At 45.3% G+C, this 19,070-nt stretch overlaps 2 protein-coding genes across 3 annotated transcripts in view; both read left to right on the plus strand.

Moving 5' to 3' along the window:
• kif19 (kinesin family member 19) overlaps nt 1-13,672 on the plus strand; it is a 32,622-nt gene extending 18,950 nt beyond the window's left edge. The window contains exons 3-20 of the mRNA XM_070991323.1: nt 603-713; nt 825-912; nt 1,662-1,798; nt 5,199-5,324; nt 5,440-5,634; nt 7,944-8,090; nt 8,189-8,311; nt 8,426-8,582; nt 8,700-8,874; nt 9,061-9,259; nt 9,384-9,654; nt 9,795-9,919; nt 10,029-10,192; nt 10,286-10,391; nt 11,198-11,321; nt 11,541-11,929; nt 12,287-12,455; nt 12,547-13,672. Coding sequence (XP_070847424.1) covers nt 603-713; nt 825-912; nt 1,662-1,798; nt 5,199-5,324; nt 5,440-5,634; nt 7,944-8,090; nt 8,189-8,311; nt 8,426-8,582; nt 8,700-8,874; nt 9,061-9,259; nt 9,384-9,654; nt 9,795-9,919; nt 10,029-10,192; nt 10,286-10,391; nt 11,198-11,321; nt 11,541-11,929; nt 12,287-12,455; nt 12,547-12,674 — 2,934 coding nt within the window. The 3' untranslated portion in view covers nt 12,675-13,672. The remainder of the gene's footprint in view (nt 1-602; nt 714-824; nt 913-1,661; nt 1,799-5,198; nt 5,325-5,439; nt 5,635-7,943; nt 8,091-8,188; nt 8,312-8,425; nt 8,583-8,699; nt 8,875-9,060; nt 9,260-9,383; nt 9,655-9,794; nt 9,920-10,028; nt 10,193-10,285; nt 10,392-11,197; nt 11,322-11,540; nt 11,930-12,286; nt 12,456-12,546) is intronic.
• An 860-nt stretch (nt 13,673-14,532) lies between these two features.
• Nucleotides 14,533-19,060, plus strand: LOC139349660 (uncharacterized). Of its 2 annotated transcripts, none has more exons than XM_070990610.1 (5): nt 14,533-14,671; nt 16,483-17,139; nt 17,251-17,451; nt 17,539-17,668; nt 17,756-19,060. In XM_070990610.1, exons 2-5 carry the CDS (start codon nt 16,752-16,754, stop codon nt 18,225-18,227), a joined length of 1,191 nt encoding a protein of 396 aa, XP_070846711.1. In that variant the 5' UTR covers nt 14,533-14,671; nt 16,483-16,751; the 3' UTR covers nt 18,228-19,060. The 2 variants fall into 2 exon arrangements, with proteins under 2 accessions (XP_070846711.1, XP_070846710.1); XM_070990609.1 differs by having other exon boundaries at nt 14,533-14,637.
• Nucleotides 19,061-19,070: the final 10 nt, after the last annotated feature.

A 19,070-nucleotide genomic window follows, 5' to 3' on the forward strand; every position in this document is an offset into this window, starting at 1 on the left:
TCAGAGTATGGCAGATGGCTTGAATGGATTCCTGTATAGATGCATATGTACCATGAAGTGTCTGTTTTTTGTCAGCTTGTCGTACATTAGAGAAAACAGCTCCCATTGACATTTCCTGAAATTATTGATAATGAAATGCTGCTAGAGAACTTTGCCTTGATTATTTGAGCCATCTGCTTTTTATGGTAGCTAACCCTGACAGCTGACACTCCAGCTGTTCACTGTACCTGCTTTTTTAATTTCCTTTTTGCAGGTATGCCTAAAACCCAGAATAATCCAATTAAAGAGTAAATGATAGCAGTAAAGCTCCCAGAGAAATGATCATGTTCTGATCTTTGGTTCGTCCAGTCCCAGCAGAATTTAATTAGGACAGTAATTTTGTATTTCAGTAATGTTCCAGCTGTTCTTCTGGTCATTTACTTTTCCCACATTTTCAGGCCAAACCTCAGCTCTCTGGATTCAGGGAACATTTGCTCATTATCTTAACTTTCCACAGTGATTGACGAGAGACATATCATTCAGTTAATTGGCTGCTCAGACATCAGGATGGGCTTGGAGACTTAACACCCTCTCATACTTTGTGCCTTCCTCCTCATCATTAGATGGTGGTTCTGATGGACCCCATGGAGGACCCGGACGACATCCTGCGTGCCAACCGCTCCAGGGAGAAGACGTACATGTTTGACGTGGCGTTCGACTACTCCGCCAGTCAGGTCGGTCAAGAATAAAAGTTCAGATACTAAATGAAACGAATGTGGCGAAACATTTTTGTTCCTACAAGATCAGCGTGCACTTAAAGTCTTTATTTTCTTCTTCCTGTGCAGGAGGAGGTGTACCGAGCTACAACCAGAGGGCTGATTGAGGGCCTCATATCAGGCTACAATGCCACCGTGTTTGCCTACGGACCCACAGGTGAGTGTGTGTGTGTGTGTGTGTGTGTGTGTGTGTGTGTGTGTGTGTGTGTGTGTGTGTGTGTGTGTGTGTGTGTGTGTGTGTGTGTGTGTGTGTGTGTAATGCACAGAACACACAGAGTTAACTACGTACTCTGAGCGAAGGTGTGTCATCCACTACATGTAATTACATGCGTTAGCTTTTGGTGCTCGGCCAGCCTCTTTCTGAAAAAATAGAGACATCTTTTTTGCCTCTGTTTTGGTCTGATTAGAAAATGAGTCATGCTTTACCTCCCACGTTTCCTGTGGGTAGAGACAGATTGTCAAGACTATTATGGCACCGTTTCTCCATCAAGTTACCCGTCTGTGTCACTGACTTTTTCTGCCTTCTGTCTGTCCATCTGTCTCAGAGACTCACAGCTCTTTGTCCCTGCTCGTAGTGCGTGCGTGCGTGCGTGCGTGCGTGCGTGCGTGCGTGCGTGCGTGCGTGCGTGCGTGCGTGCGTGCGTGCGTGCGTGATTGCACCGTCTGCAACAAGTCAAGTCAGCCAAGGCCAAATTAAGATGGTACATCCTGAACCTTCAGTCATAAGGACACAATAAACACTATAAACACTTAGCCTTTAGCTTTAGCTTTTAACTTTCATGGGGTAGTTTGGTTGAGAACACCGTATGGACACTAAAATGCTCCGGAGAGCTGAGGGGAGCAGCAGAGTTTGACGATAATTGTCTGTGGGTTTGTGACTACGAGCGACACCTTTGATGTTTTCAGGTTGTGGGAAGACGTACACCATGTTGGGGACAGACAAGGAGCCTGGCATCTACGTTCGAACGCTGAACGACCTCTTCCGTGCCATCGAGGAGACCAGTGACGACATGCTGTACAGCGTCTCCATGTCTTATCTTGAGGTCAGAGTTTCCTCTTCTGCAGCTTGTCTGCAGACGTTTATCGTCTTCACAGCTCACACAAACATCTAATTTATTCAACATCAATGAGACATCTCCAAATTACTTTGAAGTGGGGCTCAAAATGTTGTAGCCACTAACTTGATTGTTTAGTCAGAGTTCAAAGATTTCATCTGATTTCTTCACATTTGCCTTTATCCATCTCTGTTTCTGTCAGCGTCTCGATTAGAAGTTCTCATCCTGCCAACGTCTCCTCACACTGATAAGATCTGAGGTTGTTAGCTAATGCCAGTTGCAGGCAGACCGCTGGTGTCCTTTTACTTTAGGCTGGCATTGGTTTCACGTTTGAAATGAGCTGAGCTGGCCTGTAGACACAGAACAACACACTTTACAGGACATAATTCTGTAAAGTAATTCCACGCTGGCATATGTGTGTTTTTATATGCTTTGTGTCTCTTTTATGTCTTGTCTCGATGCTTTGTTTATGTCTTATGTAAAGCGCTTTGAATTGCTTTTTGAATTGTTGTTAAAAAGTGCCGCCTTGCCTTGTTACAAAGCTTCCTGAAAAACGAAGCTCCCATCTTTCTAAACTTTGAAAACAGAACTCAAATCCAAGAGGTCTTGTGTTATCAGTGGAGGCAGTTAGTGACAGACTTGTCTTGTCACAGCAAAATGAAGCAGTAATTTCACCCATTTATTTCTTATATTGTCTCATCTTTTTATGTGTTTTATTTCTTTCCTCTTCGATTGGTTTAAACACACCATTTTAGCGGTAGTTGTTTGTTCGTCGCGCTGTAGTATTCTATCGACTGATTCATCTCTCTCTTGCGGACACAGAATGAACATTTGTGCCGTTTAAGTGCAACCTTTTTCAAAAAATATGAGTTGAAATGAGGTGACTAAAAGCTTGAAATCACGCAGGCTTTGTTAGCCTTACTTCTTTCAGGTCAGCTTGGTGTGTCAAGGCCGTTACATGGATTTAATTTTTGAATAGAGATGTATTGAAGACGTCGCTACCTGACCATCACTCAGAGTTTCTGTAAAGACCAAGAATGTTTGTCTTTCTTGTGTATCATTATCTGTCACCTCAGCTCCTCTGCAGATGGACACAAAGGTTGTGCACCTTTATCAAACGCCACAATGAGTTTACATACTGCAGCTGTATTGGTGCTTTTGTTGCGCACAGTGCTGTTAGGCGCAGTGCGGTCTGTGGTCCTGATCTCTGCCTTTGTCACTGGATGATGAAGCACAGACAAGACTGCAGGCTGATGATGACGTATCTCGGTGTGCCTGCAGGCTCTGGTTCCAAATATCATTACTGAGAAGCAGGTACAGCTCAGAGTGCGTGTTTCAGGACAAAGCCCTTAAGCTGTTTGCACTCAATGAAGGTGGTTCTTGGAATGCATAACATCAGCATCATCGGTCACCTGTATCAGCCCAAAATGAACATTTCTGCCGATGTGGCGGCCCGAAAAGATGACGCTATTTACAATGATTATTCAGCATCAGTCGTGCAAAGAGGAGCCAAATCAGATTCCTTTAACACTACAAATGTAATTCCAAGAGCTGTCATCTTGATCATTACAACAAATTTGTAAAAAACAAAGAGAAAGAGGCACCAGTAGAGAAAAAAAAAGGTCAGCAGCTGTTTTCTTGTTTTGTCCAGTGAATGTGTGCATTCTGAAACGCATTGTGTTTTCTGTCTGCGTCTGCCAGCAGCCCATCGTGATATGAGTAGGCATGATAGTAAGTTAGCTCCACAGCAGGAGAGATTTGATGTTCTCTGCAATTAGGTAGAAAAAAAAAAAACATATATTAGCATCGGCAAAATGAGTTGAAACATGAACAGCTACTTGGTTGGCAGAGTGAGTACAGAAGAGTCAGATTTGTCCAAAGTGCTGGGAGAGAAAGGAAGAGGCACATGATGAATTTAACCTCGTATACAAAGAAAAAAAAACTAAAATGGCACCATGTCAGCAGCTGGGTACAAATGTTCCCCACTGGCAGGAGGGTCTGCATCAGACATTGAAATTACATTTTGTGTTTTTGTTGCCAAACGCTGTCATTATGTTCAGTGATTGACAATGTTATTAAAGCTCAGCTCTTTGGTAGCGCTGTGGGTGGGTGGAAGTGAAATTTTCCCTTTTAAAATGCCAATCATGAAGTCTGGATGTTCTCTGACCAGCATTGAACTCCTGACACAGGCTGCATGTGACGTGTGTGTTTGCTGTTTCCAGGGAGCAATCTGTTGCCGCCGCCTTGCCACAAAGAGGTTAAACGCCATTTTACAGCCTGAGCGATGTGCACACATCTGCTCCCTTTCTTGAACAAATCACGTTCTCTTTCACACGTGCAATCTCTGAAACACATGCGCAGAAACACATACAGATACATATACTTGAGCAGATTAAAAAAAGCCTCCTTTTATGGTCATTCTAGTTTTGTTTGCCTACTCTTCTCACATTTAGGAACCTCAGTGGAAGGAGAACATTTTATAGCTACTGTATGCTAGCGTCGTGGATGGAAATATTAGTCTGCTGGTCGGTCCACCACTTTTGTCCTGACTGAAATATCTCAACAACTATTGGACGGATTTCCATGACATCTGGTGCAAATATGCCTTCAAAATTAATGAAATCAGCTTCATCTGTACTTTCTGTTCAGTGCACAGTTTGCATAGTAAAGCAAAACTGAGATACATAATAAACTTTGTATGTACCAATATTGTTTTTTGAGCTTGTTAGCATGCTTACATTAGCATTTAGCTGAAAGCACCATTGTTCCTGGGTACAGCGTCACGAGCCGACAGCATGGCTTTAGACTCTCAGCAATGAAAGAGTGCAGACAGAAAAATATTTTAACAAATATCCAACTGTCAGGGTCAGTAAGAGCATCCCCCTTTCAGAGTTCATGGCTGACAAATAAGAAGTGTCTTCAGAGCTCCAGCCTCCCAGTGGTTTGTTGTCCAGGATGTCACTTCCTGCTCTGTGCTTTTATGTGGGTTTAACTGCTTTCGCTGCACCATCAGCGTCAGTCCAGAGAAATCACCTGAATTTTCTTTTTTTTTTTTTTTTTTGAAAGAAGAGCGCAGACACCGGCTGATGACAGCCTGCCACCCAGCAAGCTGTGGTTTCTAAATGACAAGTTGCTGAAAATATAGCACTTGCTGTTTTTGTACCAGGTTTGGGTCTGTGTAGGAGGCCTGAAAGCCTCAATGGAGCCTTTTCAATGGGCATAAACAACCTTTCAGTTGATTCATGTCTAGAACTCAGAGGGGCTTAACTCAAGGATGTCTAGCAGATGCATTAACGTTTGCATTTGTCTGACTTGTATTATATTTATTCCGTTTTTATTGGAGGTGCATTCAGCTGACGATTTTGTATTTCTGTCTGTGTCTTTTTAGATCTACAATGAGATGATTCGTGACCTGCTGAACCCGTCCTCTGGCTTCTTGGACCTGAGAGAAGACTCCAAAGGGGTGATTCAGGTTGCAGGTATCACGGAGGTGTCTACCATCAATGCACAAGAGGTTAGAAACACTACCTATCTGTGAACTTCTCATTTATCTTAATCAAAAACATTCAGATTTCATCCAGCACAACTGGACCACACATGAAGAGAGAGCTCCACCTTTGTGCTTTCAGATTATGGAGCTGCTGATGAAGGGCAATAAGCAACGCACCCAGGAGCCAACAGCCGCCAACCAGACGTCATCTCGCTCCCATGCTGTGCTGCAGGTGGCCGTCAAGCAGCAGAGCCGGTGTCGAGACGTCCTGCAGGAGGTCCGCTTTGCACGCCTCTTCATGATTGACCTCGCCGGCTCCGAACGAGCAGCACAGGTGTGTGCATATGTACTCAGTCAGGAGGTGTTTAAATGTCTGAAATGATGTTTAATGTTGCACAGGTGTATTATTTATTTGGTGTTTGTGTATCTAAATGGATGCATTCACTTTTGTCAACTACTCGTCTGCCACACTCAGTTCAAAGACTTGGCTGATGTGCCTGTTACATACACTGCTCCTTTTAAGCCTGTATAGACGCATTACGCATGTATAGCCTCAAAACTACAAGGGTCTGCTTTGTGAGTGTGTCTGGACTGAACTGCAGTCTGCTCACTGGGGATGTTTGGCAGCGTGTCTTTACAACAGGCCAGAGGACTGAGGTTCCCATAAACCACAGGAGACTTTAATAAAAGCCTCTTTATATCTGCCATTATGGCCCATGATGCAGTTTATTACAGTAATACACTAACCTTTTGGCACATGGCGTCACGTTATGGTGAAACACAGCACCCTGCAGCTTCACAAAGGTGGAGTTAAAACTGACATTGGCACTGTTTGTACTTCACTGAAGTATTTCCATGTCATGTCACTTTATTCTTACAGCTCCACTACTACTACTTTATTTAACAGCTGCAGTTACCGGTCACTTTCCAAATACAGACTTTTCATACAAGCAATATGATGAGCATAAAACATAATGCATTTTATAAATAAAACTACCCCTCAGTATATAAAAGTTTCAATCAATCAGCTGCAACAATAAAAGGCTACCTTCATATTATTGCATCAGCAATAATAATGGCATCATGTAACACAGAACAGTATAAAACTTTATATTTTAAGTAAATGTTCTTGTTTACTTTTTGTTTTCTTTCATTTGAGTAACATGTTCAATGCAGGACATGGTGTTGTGATGTTTTGTCCATGACAAGGCATCAAACAGTTTATTCATCAAAAGAGTGACGGTGGTTGCAAAGGATCAGTAAACTTAATTGAGGAAATACACATAAAAAAGCCACACTAGGTCTAAAATGTTTTGGTTAAATGTTAGCTCATGGACAGCATTCAGCGGCACACTCTTCCATCACATGTACAGATAAGTTTCTGGAATTCAGATCTTCATCCCCACAAACAGTTTATTTGCCAAAAAATGTTGGCATAGTCCTTTAACTAAGACAATTGAGCCATCCTGATGTCACTTTCCTTTTTTCTCTCTCTATACAATCGAAATGACAAGAAATAAAAGCACATACAGGATGTTCAGGGTAATACTGAAACACACCCTTTAAAAGAAACACGTAAACAAAAAAGGAAAAAGAATCGGCAAATACATCCTGAGCTGCTCTGGTCAGAATATTGTCTCTGTTGTCTCTCCAGCGCGGTCGATACCTGTGTGGAGCAGAGCTGGTCTATATTAAAAGACAGGAAAGATATCTGTAGCATCATTTTTTAGGTGGTGTTATTGCTTTGACCTTCTCTTTTAAGCAGTCAAGTGAGGATGTTGAGAGGTGTTTGCTCAGTTCATTGTTGTCAAGTTGAGTCTGCTTTTGTTGGTCAGATGAACGCCTTGTTATTGTCTTCTGTGTTAACTCTGCCCCGTCCTTACACACCACGAGAGCAACATGCAAACAGTGTGTGTGTGTGTGTGTGTGTGTGTGAGAGCACTTACTTACCATGGAGACTGTGTGAAAGGTTCACTGCCATACTATTGATGAACAGCACACATGGCCTCCATTAGTAATTGAGCAGAGCAGGGAGTTGTTTGTCACCAGAGGCCACAGGAAACATTTTCTCTGTCTCTAAAGAGGAGGAGTGCACCAGGCTGGTGAAGTTGATTTAGTTCAGCCAAGTATTAATAGACCAAACGCAGGAGGTAATGCCATCTCCTGGGCAAGAGTGGAAACATGACAGCTGCTCTTAAAGAAACAGGCGGCTCAGAGGCTGGGAAGCCCAGGAGGGCAATGAGTTTAAAGGCCCTGAAAATGTATGTTCATGACTAAACAAATAATGAAAAAAATCTTTAAGTATTATTTAGTGAAAAGTTTAAAGATGAACTGCAGCAACTGCACAGAGACTACGGCAGGCTTTGTCACCTTATCCTATCTGAGCCCATCCTACTCAAACCAGAGAGAAGAAGAAATATAGAAATCTCTCATGTGAAATATCTGAAATTGTTCTGACTTCATCAGAAAGTACAGTGTTCATGTGGGATGACATTGCTCATAGCACCTTTAAGGCTCTGATCATGTGCTCACAAAGATCCCGGTTCGATTCTGTCTTGGGAGCTTTGTTGGATGTCATTCTCCACCTCTCCCTCCCTGCATTTCCTCTCAGCTCAACATCATCAATCTGTCTGTCTGTGTTAGACTCAGAATAGGGGTCAGCGCTTAAAAGAAGGGGCCCACATCAACCGCTCCCTCCTGGCTTTGGGCAACTGCATCAATGCCCTGAGTGACAAAAACCAAACCAAGTATGTCAACTATCGAGACAGCAAGTTGACTCGACTACTGAAGGTACAGCAATTTAAGACTCAGCAGGATATCATAACTGTATTCTGTGATTCAGATATATTTCACCTGTTATGTTTCCTTCTGATGTCTTTGATTGACAGGACTCATTGGGCGGGAACAGCCGAACGGTCATGATAGCCCATATTAGCCCCGCCTCGGTGGCTTTCGAGGAGTCTCGCAACACGCTGACGTACGCCGACCGTGCCAAAAGCATTCGAACACGGGTGAGTTCAGGCGTCACCGTTCAGCCTCCAAATGTTCACAGTCAAAGCCACAAATTAAGATTTAGAAACTTTCAGTGTCAAGTATGTAAGTATTTCTCGTCACTGTGTCTGCAGGTAAAGAAGAACCTGATTAATGTGTCTTACCACATTGCTCAGTACACCAACATCATCTCAGACCTGCGCTGCGAGATCCAGCGGCTCAAGAAGAAGATCGCAGATCAGGCGAGCCGCCAGCTGAACTCAGACCGGGCTGACATCCGCCACGTCCAGGGTAAAGTCCTGCACGCCGCAGTGCATGAGTAACACCTGCCAACTGAAACTGTTGTCTAACATCTGTTTTCTATCATCTGTATTCCACACGATTTCTTTATTCTCTCTGCGCTCGTAGCGGAGGTCCAGGCGCACTCCAGCCAGCAGAGTCGGGCAGAGATGGACCAGTTGAGAGAGCAGCTCCTGGATGCCTTCCGCCAGCAGATGGAGATCCGGAGGAGCCTGATGGAGCTGGAAAACAGCAACATGGAGATCCAGATCGACACCTCCAAACACCTGCTAACCATTGCAGAGTATGGCTGTCAGGATTGAGAAATTTTAGCTGATTATAACTACAATCACCAATTTGTCTTTTTCTGTATTTTTTATGCTACTGTAAAGCAAAAAAAATGTGTCTATTTCAAATGCAGAAAAGTGATCATTATGACCCGGCTATAAAATCACTGCCGGCAGTTAACACGCTGTGTTTTGTCTCTTAGCTGGGAGCAGGAGCGGAGCAGGCGCAGGAAGAAGTGGCGAGCTGAAAGGAGGAAGGAAAGCGTCAATAAGGACGAAAGCGAGAAGGACTCTGACTCCCCGGAGTCTCCTCCAGACAGCACAGAGACCCAGCAGGTGGCGATGGCCCGAGAAACCCTGGTCACACTCATGGCTGAACAGAAAAAGATCCACAAGCAGAAGGTGCATTTCCTCATCTTTTTTTCTGGACAATGTAGATATTAACCACTTCATCTCATGCTTTATAAATAGTTTGAGGCTTGACTGATTTGCGAACAAAATGCTCTGCCTCCCGTTCATCCTCAAGGCGTTGCTCGAGCGCAGATTTCTGGAGCTTCGGGATCGAGCGCGGCGCTTGGAGGAGCTGCTGCCCCGGCGGGTGAGCTCAGAGGAGCAGCGCGAGGTCCTGGGCCTCCTCTGCAAGGTCCACGAGCTGGAGATCGAGAACGCCGAGATGCAGTCCCACGCGCTGCTCAAGGACAACGTCATCCGGCAGAAAAACTTTGTGGTGCAGCGCTTTGAGCAGCACAGGCACCTGTGTGACGAGATCATTCAGCAGCAGAGACAGTTCATAGATGGTGAGTCTGTCATAGTCACAAAGTACGCTTCCTTGGCCCAAAAAATCCAAACTGCCTGAATGATCACAGTCCTGTCGCCTTAACATCTCTTATAATGAACGTCTCTTTACTGAATTACACTTGTGTGTCTGTGTGTTCAGACCACAGTCTGCTGGTACCTCCACACCTCCAGGAGCTGTATGATATGTACATGAGGGAGCTGGATGAGAGGAAGCTGGACAGAGCCATGGCCCTGGATAAAGTGACCACCAGACCCACCATCAAGGTAGCCCCCCCTCGACAGATCAGACGAACAATCTAAATGACAGAGATATTAAAAAGGTGGCCTGGATCAATATTGACACCTATAATTGCTGCTCTGCTCTCATTTCCAGGAGGGCTCTCTGCCCAAGATCACCCTGCCCGGTCAGGGTCGCGACAACATGCAGGACATGGACTCAGACCAGGAGAGCGTGCGCAACATGTGCTCTGATCACAGACGAGGCCAAGCCAAAATCCGCAGACACACTTTGCCCCCCATTCTGCCTGAGCCGGAGCTGTAAGAGGACATCTCGTTCGCACGTTTCCCCATTTAGAACTTACACAACAGCTGCATTCACACCGATATTATCTGTCTCTTTCCCCGCGTCAGGGACAATAACAGAGTTTTTAAGAACAGCCCTCATGCCAGGCAGATGAAAAACTCAGCCGTGATGACGCCGCCTCCCATCCACATTAACGGGAAGGGCAGCAGAGAGGTGAGGATCATTCTAACAGGTGCTATTAGTGCTGGTTTATTCCAGTTCAGTAGCTATCTTTGAGAGCTGCACCATGTTGTGAATTAATACACTCTAGTCAGGTGTTGCTTTTCACTTCAAGCAATGTGAGTTCCTGTTTGAATTAAACTCATTTCTCTCCAGTAGAACATTTTCATTTTCAGCACACGCAGCTCCATGAAAGGAACTTCAGCATAAACTGTAATAAATATTCACTCTGCGCTCAGCTCTCACTGCTCAAATGTGCGGACCGGCAGAATTACGTCTCTGTCAGGCCTGAAGTACTGTGACCTCCATCCACTCTTCTCTCTGTGCAGATGTGTCAGGAAGGAAGAGCTGTCAGTCCAAATGCCCCAAATGTCATTTTGACGGGACACATAAGTGATTACTAAACAGTATAACACAGACAAACTAACCAATCGAGGCAGCAGTAGACAAACAACTGTCGTGCTCTGCAAGGTAAAATTACTGTTGGTGGTTTTTAAAAGAGCATAGATGGTTGTAAAGGCTTCGGTTCCTCGTCGGAAAGAGCTCTCTGACACTGAGGTAGAGCGGTGAAAATATTCTAAACATAGCGTACTCGTCCACAGCAGCACATTGCTTAGCTTCTAGCACTCCCGTCTGCTTCTCCAAACCGGGGTGTGTCATCTGCTGTACTGCCTGTGGATAAGTACCTCTCACAGCCCTACTTTAAAAAATCCAAACCAACCCTTCAAGACACTCCATCTGACAGAGGACTGCAGCGAATGTCTGATCATAATGCGGCACTCTGAATCTCGTGATTGCAGCTGCAGCCGCTGGCTCCCGAGAGCTCTCTGAGCTACAGCCACCTCAGCCACAGTGTCAGCAGCCACCTGGACTCATCGCCCGAGAGCAGCGAGGCCGGGGCTGATATCCCCCTTTCACGGACAGGTGAGATGTTCAAACGAGAGGGAGGGACAGTCCAGTTTTCAGACTTGTTTCTGAAATGTCTTATCCGGTATAGGAAACAGAAAATACATCTTTCTTAGCACTTTTTATCTGATAAGTCATGTATACATTTGACCGAAAGGGCTTTACAGTCTACACAATATGACACCCATTGCAGAAAAGAAAGTGAAGTGAAATAAGAAACATCCCCTGCCTCCACAGAGCGGCAGCAGATCCTAAAGGGGGTCCAGAACATTGCGGTAAAAGCAGCCCGTCGGCGCTCCAAAGCCCTGGAGGTGGACGTCCTGCGGTTGCCCCCTCCCTCCTCTCCCCTGGACCCCAAGAAGCAGAAGAGCAGCCTCTCTTTGAGCGAGGCCCCCCCGAGAGGCCTGCCAATGCGGCGCGGCAGGCAGCCGAGCCCCGAGCTCCGACACGCCACCTCGGACGACAACCTGTCCAGCAGCACAGGCGAGGGGCCCGGCCTGCAAGTGACCTGGACGCGCCCGCGCTACCGTCAGGTGGCCACCAAGAACCAGACGCCCCGCGAAGTGGACTTCGAGGCTCGGCGCAAGAAGAGGCGCTCACGCTCTTTCGAGGTCACTGGCCAAGCAGTGAGTATCATAGTTTTATTGTAGCAGCATTAGATTTTTTATTATTCTGAAGGACACATTTCATTAAACCAAATACCCAAAGTAACTGTCTGACATCAGAGCCCGCTGATAAACACACAAACAGACAGCAGAAAAAAATCCTGGTGCTTCCTTTGATACTATAATAAACCGTTTAGCATGGTCCACACCACCATCTAGAAACTGACTACACTAGCGTTTACTGGCCCTTTGGCCTGTTTTTCCCTGATCTTATATTTTCTGTTTGTGATCCACAAACCCTCAGCAGGACCTCTTTAGACTGCCGTCAGCGTTTGGAGAAATTCGAGTGTCTTAATTTCTTCCTCCTCTCATTTGCAGCTGCCTCAAACCAAGACAACCACCGCTCAGAGGTTCCGTCCTCTGGACAGCACGTCAGATCCCCATCTCCACAATAACAGCCAGCCCCAGGCTCCCACGCTCCGCCCCCAGTACAGAGGGGTCCCTCCTCTCGCCAAAGTCAGGGCGCCCCACAACAGCCAGCAAATAGGTGAGCCCGCCGTCACTGCCTGAGCCACAGAGTGACGTTCTTCTCTCACCGTCTCTCATCGAGCTTTGTTTTGTCATTTGTCTCTCTGCAGGCTTCAACGCAGAGTCCTCCACAGCCCACATGAATAACCTGAAGCGGGGGCCCCAGCTGCGGCAGCCCCAGCCCCTCCTCTACATCACCACCACAGGCACCGGGGGCCAGCGCACACGCCGACACTGAGCCGTTATACCCACATTCATCCTCAGCACCAGCACTGACACCCCACACCGGCTGAGCCTGGAGGGGAACCGTCCCCTCTGACTCGAGAACTGAGAGCACCCAAACCAACCCCACTAAAATGAACAGTAACCCCTCAGTGACTAGCGTTCGGCAAGATTGTGAGACAGTATGCCGGGGACGCACCAGACAGCAGCTGGACGCCTCCGCACAGGTCTCCTCTGTGCTCTGTCGTGGACGCTGAGCGGCGGCGCTGACGGGCTCAGACCTACGGACGCCAAAGATTGCTCGACGTACAGCGCGTGTTCCGTCCTGTCAGGTGTTTCCGCGTTAGCTTGCTGTCGTGCTGGATTGTGTGTTATCGTCACGTCAGGATGGTGTCAAGCTCAATGTGAATGCAACACTGTGCTAATGTTTGTGCATTATGAGTATATACAGTTTGGTCATTTTCAGTGCTTGTTGTGAAGGCCAGAAACATCAAGCTAATGGGGGATGCCGGTGGGGGTCAGCCTCCCAGCAATGATGTAGATGAGAATCGAGGGAAAAGAGCGGTTTTATTAGACAAAGGATAAAAAAGCTGAGAGGATGTTAAACTAATGGCAAAGCAAAAGCTGCTCGATGAGAAAATGGCCTGCAGTCAGATTGTTTCAGCGTCAGTTTTTCTTGTAGTGATGTTGTTTCAATGACACACTGACGTTTGAGTAAAAAACCTTGATGATCTTGATTGTTGTGCACTCCTGGATTCCAGCTCAATGTTGTCTCCTCGCGGCGCAGGTCTCTGCCTTTTCTGACCCAAACGTCACTGCTCAGTGTCATGTCTGTTTGTGTAGACGTGTAGTACCTCAAGTTGCTTTTCCAGATTAGTTGCCTGTAATTTGAAGGAATTATTTAACTGTTGCCTTTCCTTTAATGTTGTTGTCATTGTTTTCATATTTACTACTTTCTATGCTTTATTTTGTACATTTTTTTTATTTGTACCCAAATAAATTCAAAGGAGTTAAGTGAAAAGTTGCCTGTGTCAGTTCATGAGGTCAGTTTTTGTCATCCTAGTTCACAGCCTTGCTGCGTTTGTGTGTTCTTTTCAACACACAAATGAGTGAATCAGGTCTTACACTGAAAGTGTTTTCAGAACATTTTGGGACTTCAGACTGAAATATTCTACAGTAAAGTAAGATAAAGACGCGTTCATGATGCTTTCTGCTGACTGGATGTGTAATGTTCCAAACTGTCCACTAGATGGTGCACAGTGGCCACATTTGGGCAGAAGGTAAATTACCTCTCCAGCATCCAGCCTACAGGCGCCACCTGATGGACCATCTCCACACTGACAACACAACGTTTATCCTAAAAGGATTGGATTTATTACTTTACATATTGCATTAAAAGTATATCTGTGCTCTTTTATTTTATACACTATACCTCAAGGAGGACTATTACAGTATTGAGGAACTACAGAGCAAGCTGAACATGATAAAACATAGTATAGAGCAAAGAGGCAGTTTTTGTTATAAGGTGCTTTTAGTCATCCAGATAAACCGAGTAAAACCGAGTTCTTGCAGTCTCCTGCGCTAATGACAGCCTAAAATAATAAATTATAGCACTCTGCATTTACTTTGCAATTTTTGTACAAGTTTGTGATCGACAACACCTTCGAAAATGAGAAACTCAAGCAAACACTGATTAAGTAGAAGATTTCGCCCTTTCATATTTGGATAAAGCTGAGTCGGAAGTACCGCCTCCTAAGTTGCACTGACAGCATTCCTGTCCAATGACAAAACACATATTGAGTGATTGATGTGCCAATTGGCCAATGAACGGTGGGATTAACCCTCTCGAGCGGTAGTGCACATACAGCTGATTTGCAACCCGCCGAAGCAACAGCGGAGAAGGAGGTAAAATGTCGCTGGCTTCGACGCGGACCGTTCTAGGATCAGTGTCGTTTTAGGAAACACCGGACGGAAATTCGGTGAGTGGGACAGCCATCACCAGTTGCATCCAAGGTTAGCGGTTAAATTTGGCATGTCCCGTCCAGAACCGCTGCCGTCTGCCACAGTTTTTCCCGATTTGTGATATGCTTCAGGCCTGGCGAACAGAAAAACCGTAGTAACGGCCCCGCCTGGCAGCCATGATGAATGTTAGTGACGATAATTGTGGCGGTGTTGATGAATTTTACGTTGTTAACCGGCATTTTAAAAGTCAGCGTCCTAAAGCTGCGGGTTAAATTCACTGCCATGGTCACTGAATGTGTGTAAAACGGCAGGGGACGAGGGGAAAGCTTTGCCTTGGTGTCATTTATGAAAGTTATGTTTGCACAATAGCGCTGCCAACTCACGCACCGAGCGCGAGACCTCAAACCGTGTAATCACGCGCTCGTGTGTGAGTGTTCCTCGCGGTTTAAGAGGCCGATGTGAGTTTGGTTATTCTGGACACTTGGACAGGCACACTGCAGTTGCTTGAGCAGAGCTGTCCTCATGCTCAGCCCTGTTCAATCTCCTCGCTGAGCTGAGACACCGGCAGCTGTTGACACCAGCCGCGACCCGCACATTAGAGCCCGACACCCTCTGCTTCGTTATGAGCGTAAGAAGAGTAGGTGAGCGTAATGCGTCCAGGTGGGAATTGCGTCATGACGCACTGAGCGAAGCACGCTTTCAAAACGATGAATAAAATAAATGACAAAGTTGAGCAAATCAGTACTGCGAGTTTGGACTTCGGACTAGAGCTGCCAACTATTGAATTAATCGCAAACGAATTTGATAATCGATTAAAAATTCTCAGCTTGCAGCTTCTTCTGTGTGAATATTTTCTCACTCTTTACTCCCCTGTGACAGTAAACTGAACATCTTTGGGTTATGGAAACACTGATTGACATTTTTCACCATTTACTGACATTTTTTAGATCAAACAACTAATTGATTAATCAAGAAAATAATCATTAGCGGCAGCCCTGCTTTGGAAAACAGTTGGCCACCACAGATAAAGAACACCTGGAAAGTTTGGTGTTTTGTCTCCTTGTGTCCCTGATATCTACATGATAAAACCCACAGTTATGTTGGCTCAGCACTGTTTTGTTTTCCATGTTTTACTAAATCTCTCTGCTTAATGCACAGCAGTGTAGTGAGACCTATGTTCATTTCAATTTTTTTCATTATAGGCTTTTTGGCTCAAAAGCAAGAGACAAATAAGAGAGGATAAGACAAAAAAAAGTCAATACTTTGGATAAAAATCATATTAGGATTACTCTAATCCAGTGTGCATTTATGACGTTTTTTTTTTATTGGGAAACGAAATATACAGAATGTCTCTGATTTGGTGTGTTTGTCACAGTGAGAGTGGAGAAAGTAGATGCAGACAGGATCAAATGCTAAATTTGTATTTAAATAAACAATAGTGAGACACAAGAGCAGGTAGACTCATCTGAAAACTGGACTAAAACATAAAGCTGATGAGGTGCAGGTGGAGAGACAGGGCAGGTGTGGAGGGAAAAGCAGGCTGGGGAGGACGAAAACCCTGAAACGAGTACCGTCTACTTTCATTCTCCTATGACCAGTCATTGTGTTTCAGTTTTTACCGAACAGTTCGTGTTGTCAAAGCCTCTAATGTGCTAAGTTTTCCACCAGTTAAATGTTGGCATAATTTGATAGGTCAGACATGGAATTTCAGCCAGTCATCAATACTCAGCATACTCTAATCCGTGCATGTATAAAGAGATTCAATTTAAATAATTTCAGGTGTTTAGCAGATCAGTTTCAAAGCTAAAAAACACAATGTAAACCTTTTCGTACTGACCAGGATTTTTATTTTGTTCTTTCAGAATGAAACCTCTGCTGTGCTCTCGCCATGAGTGATTATAAACTCCATGAAACACAAAGAGAGTGAGATGCTCTGACAGTTTCCATGTGGGAGGTTTTACCTTGACGATAGAGAGGGAGTCATCTTACATTTCCCTTTTGTCAGGTCGGCTTTAACCAAAACTCTTGAAGAACAGAGGGGTAATACCACATGGGCCTCTAAGGCAACCTGAGCAGATAATTCGGTCTCTTGAGCCTCCTCCAGCTAGAAAGGTAGAACTTGAGCGAAGACATGGACCCATCTACGAGGATGGTGGGTCTGGATGCCCAGGGGAACATGGTGTTCACAGTGGTAAAACCAGTTATGGGCATCTTTCAGGTGTCTTCGGAGCAGACAGGTAGTGTTGCACATGGGGGCATGGGGCTGCAGGGTTTATCAGAAAACGCACTGATCCTCCCTCAAGCACAAGGCCAGGCTCCGCTAGACCAGAACCAGGTAGAAATGCACCACATACAGCCTCACATTCAGCCCCAGATGCAGATTTCGGCACCAGACCAAGCCGAGGATGTGTCCCAGAACCAAGACCTGCCGCCAAGCACAAATTCACAGTCCACTGCCCAGATGCCTTTTGCGGAGGTGTCATCACTCCTAGATCCCAACATGAAAGGATCGAAGGCTCGTAAGTGATAAAGCCTTTGTCAGCAAATTCAATACTCAGATTTGATAAAATGCTACTGAATCCCAGTGCTGCTGTGCTGATTCACCTTGTTTGTCCTAACCCTAACCCTAGGAAAGTATCTCATCTCATACGATGAGATTAAGCGGCGCCTGCAGGCTCCGGAGAAGATGTCGCTGCGCTCCTTGGCAGCCTACACTCGGGTCAGCAGAGGCCCGGCCAGCAAGAAAACCCTTCTGGAGTCGCTCAACGTACTGGGCCTCACGCCAAGCACAACTACCTCTGTATCGTCCTCTTTCTCCAAACTGACTGAAGGTGACAAACAGATGTGTGCTAAGGTGGAGGAATGTTTTAATGAGATAACATGGAAGAGAGACTAAACTGTGTTTTAATGTGTCTCAGGCGACACCGGAGCTTTGTGTGACGATATGAAGGACTTTGCCCATGACTACATCGACTACAGCAACATGGCGAAACAGCTCATCCCCGAGATGAACACGGTTCAACACTGGTCCAAAATAATCGAAGCTAAGTATGTGCTGTTTGTCCTTCTTGTAACTTGGCCTTCAAACTTGTTGCCCACCTTGAGTAAGAGTAATAATAGTCTCTCTTCTCTCAGGAACCACCTTGAGGATATGAGAAAATGTTTCAGGGACCCAGTCAACAGCAGCGCCTTTGACAGCGTCACTCATGGCCTGGGTCTGGGAATGTTGGACGTTGTACTGGACATGGTCATTATGGTAATAGAGCAGCAGATTCGGATCCTGTCCGGCGCAGCGGCCTCAGACCCAGCCGACTCTGGTCCGCCAATGCGCCGAATCCGCAGGCGCCACCGCAAAACGCGCTCAACTGACAACGACAAGTCTCACAAGGCGTCTGGAAGGGTCAATGAGCAAGGGAAGGTCATTTCAAAAAGCAAGGGGCGAGTCAGAGCCAGGAAGAAGATAAGGCAGGAAACCGGAGCTGCTGGTCCTGTGGAAACCCACGTAGACCAAAGCAAGCCAGATGACGTGGAGAGTAACGTCCTTACTCTGGTTTCTGTAGGATACGAAACTGTTTCCAGTGGTCTCAATGCAGCCGGAACAGTTTGACGCCTGGTCACATGACAGGTCTAAAGAACCAATCATAGTCCCATTCAAGGGGATGCTTAGCAATGGGACACAGACTCTGCACAAGTTGAGCTGGGTTGAGCTCCTGCGAAGGAGATCGCAGATCACATTTTGAAGTCCGGCATAAAGGAATACTTCAGTATTCTGGGAAATAACACTGATGCTGAGAGTTAGATGAGAAGATGGACACCACTCTCACATCTGAATGGTAATTATGTAGCTTGAGCCAGCAGTTGGTTAGCTTAGCTTAGCATAACGTCTGGAAACAGGCAAACAGCTAGCCTGGCTCTGTCCTAAGGTGACGAAATCCACCTACCAAAACCTTTAAAGCTCATTTCTACAAACTTTGTTCAATCTGTACCAAAACCAAAGTTTTTTACCAAACAAGATTGCGTGTGTTATTGGATTTTGCTAACATGCTAACTCGCTACTTATTTACCTTACAGAAATAAGAAAGGTATCAATCTTCTTGTTTAGCTCTTGACAAGAAAGTTTTTTAAGCAGGTTTTCCAAAATCTCTTCCTTTAACTGAATCCTCAGTTTATTTAGTAGCAGGTTGTCGTATGTATGTAGTCTGAGTTTAATCTATATATTATTTTTTTATTATATGTTTTCAGTGAACAGACAAAAATCCCCACCGGTAATGCTGATGTATAAATAATGCATCATGCAGAACAGACAATATCAGAGGTCACTGGTGGTATAAAGTCTCCTGTTAGCCTGTTGTATTTATTGTTTAGATCGTTCTGTTCTAGATTATTGAAAAGGTTGTTTTTACTGGAACCTCAAGAGTTGAGTAAAATATAAAGATTTAATTTTCGTAAC

Source organism: Chaetodon trifascialis, chromosome 21 (assembly GCF_039877785.1).
Source record: "Chaetodon trifascialis isolate fChaTrf1 chromosome 21, fChaTrf1.hap1, whole genome shotgun sequence".
Lineage (NCBI taxonomy): Eukaryota > Metazoa > Chordata > Actinopteri > Chaetodontiformes > Chaetodontidae > Chaetodon > Chaetodon trifascialis.

Excerpts from the sequence above, each read along its gene's own strand:
- LOC139349660 (XM_070990610.1), top strand. The coding sequence starts at position 16,752 with ATGGACCCATCTACGAGGATGGTGGGTCTGGATGCCCAGGGGAACATG. Across the intron at positions 17,452-17,538 it reads TTTCTCCAAACTGACTGAAG|GCGACACCGGAGCTTTGTGT; the intron begins GTGACAAACAGA and ends AATGTGTCTCAG. Across the intron at positions 17,669-17,755 it reads TCCAAAATAATCGAAGCTAA|GAACCACCTTGAGGATATGA; the intron begins GTATGTGCTGTT and ends CTCTTCTCTCAG.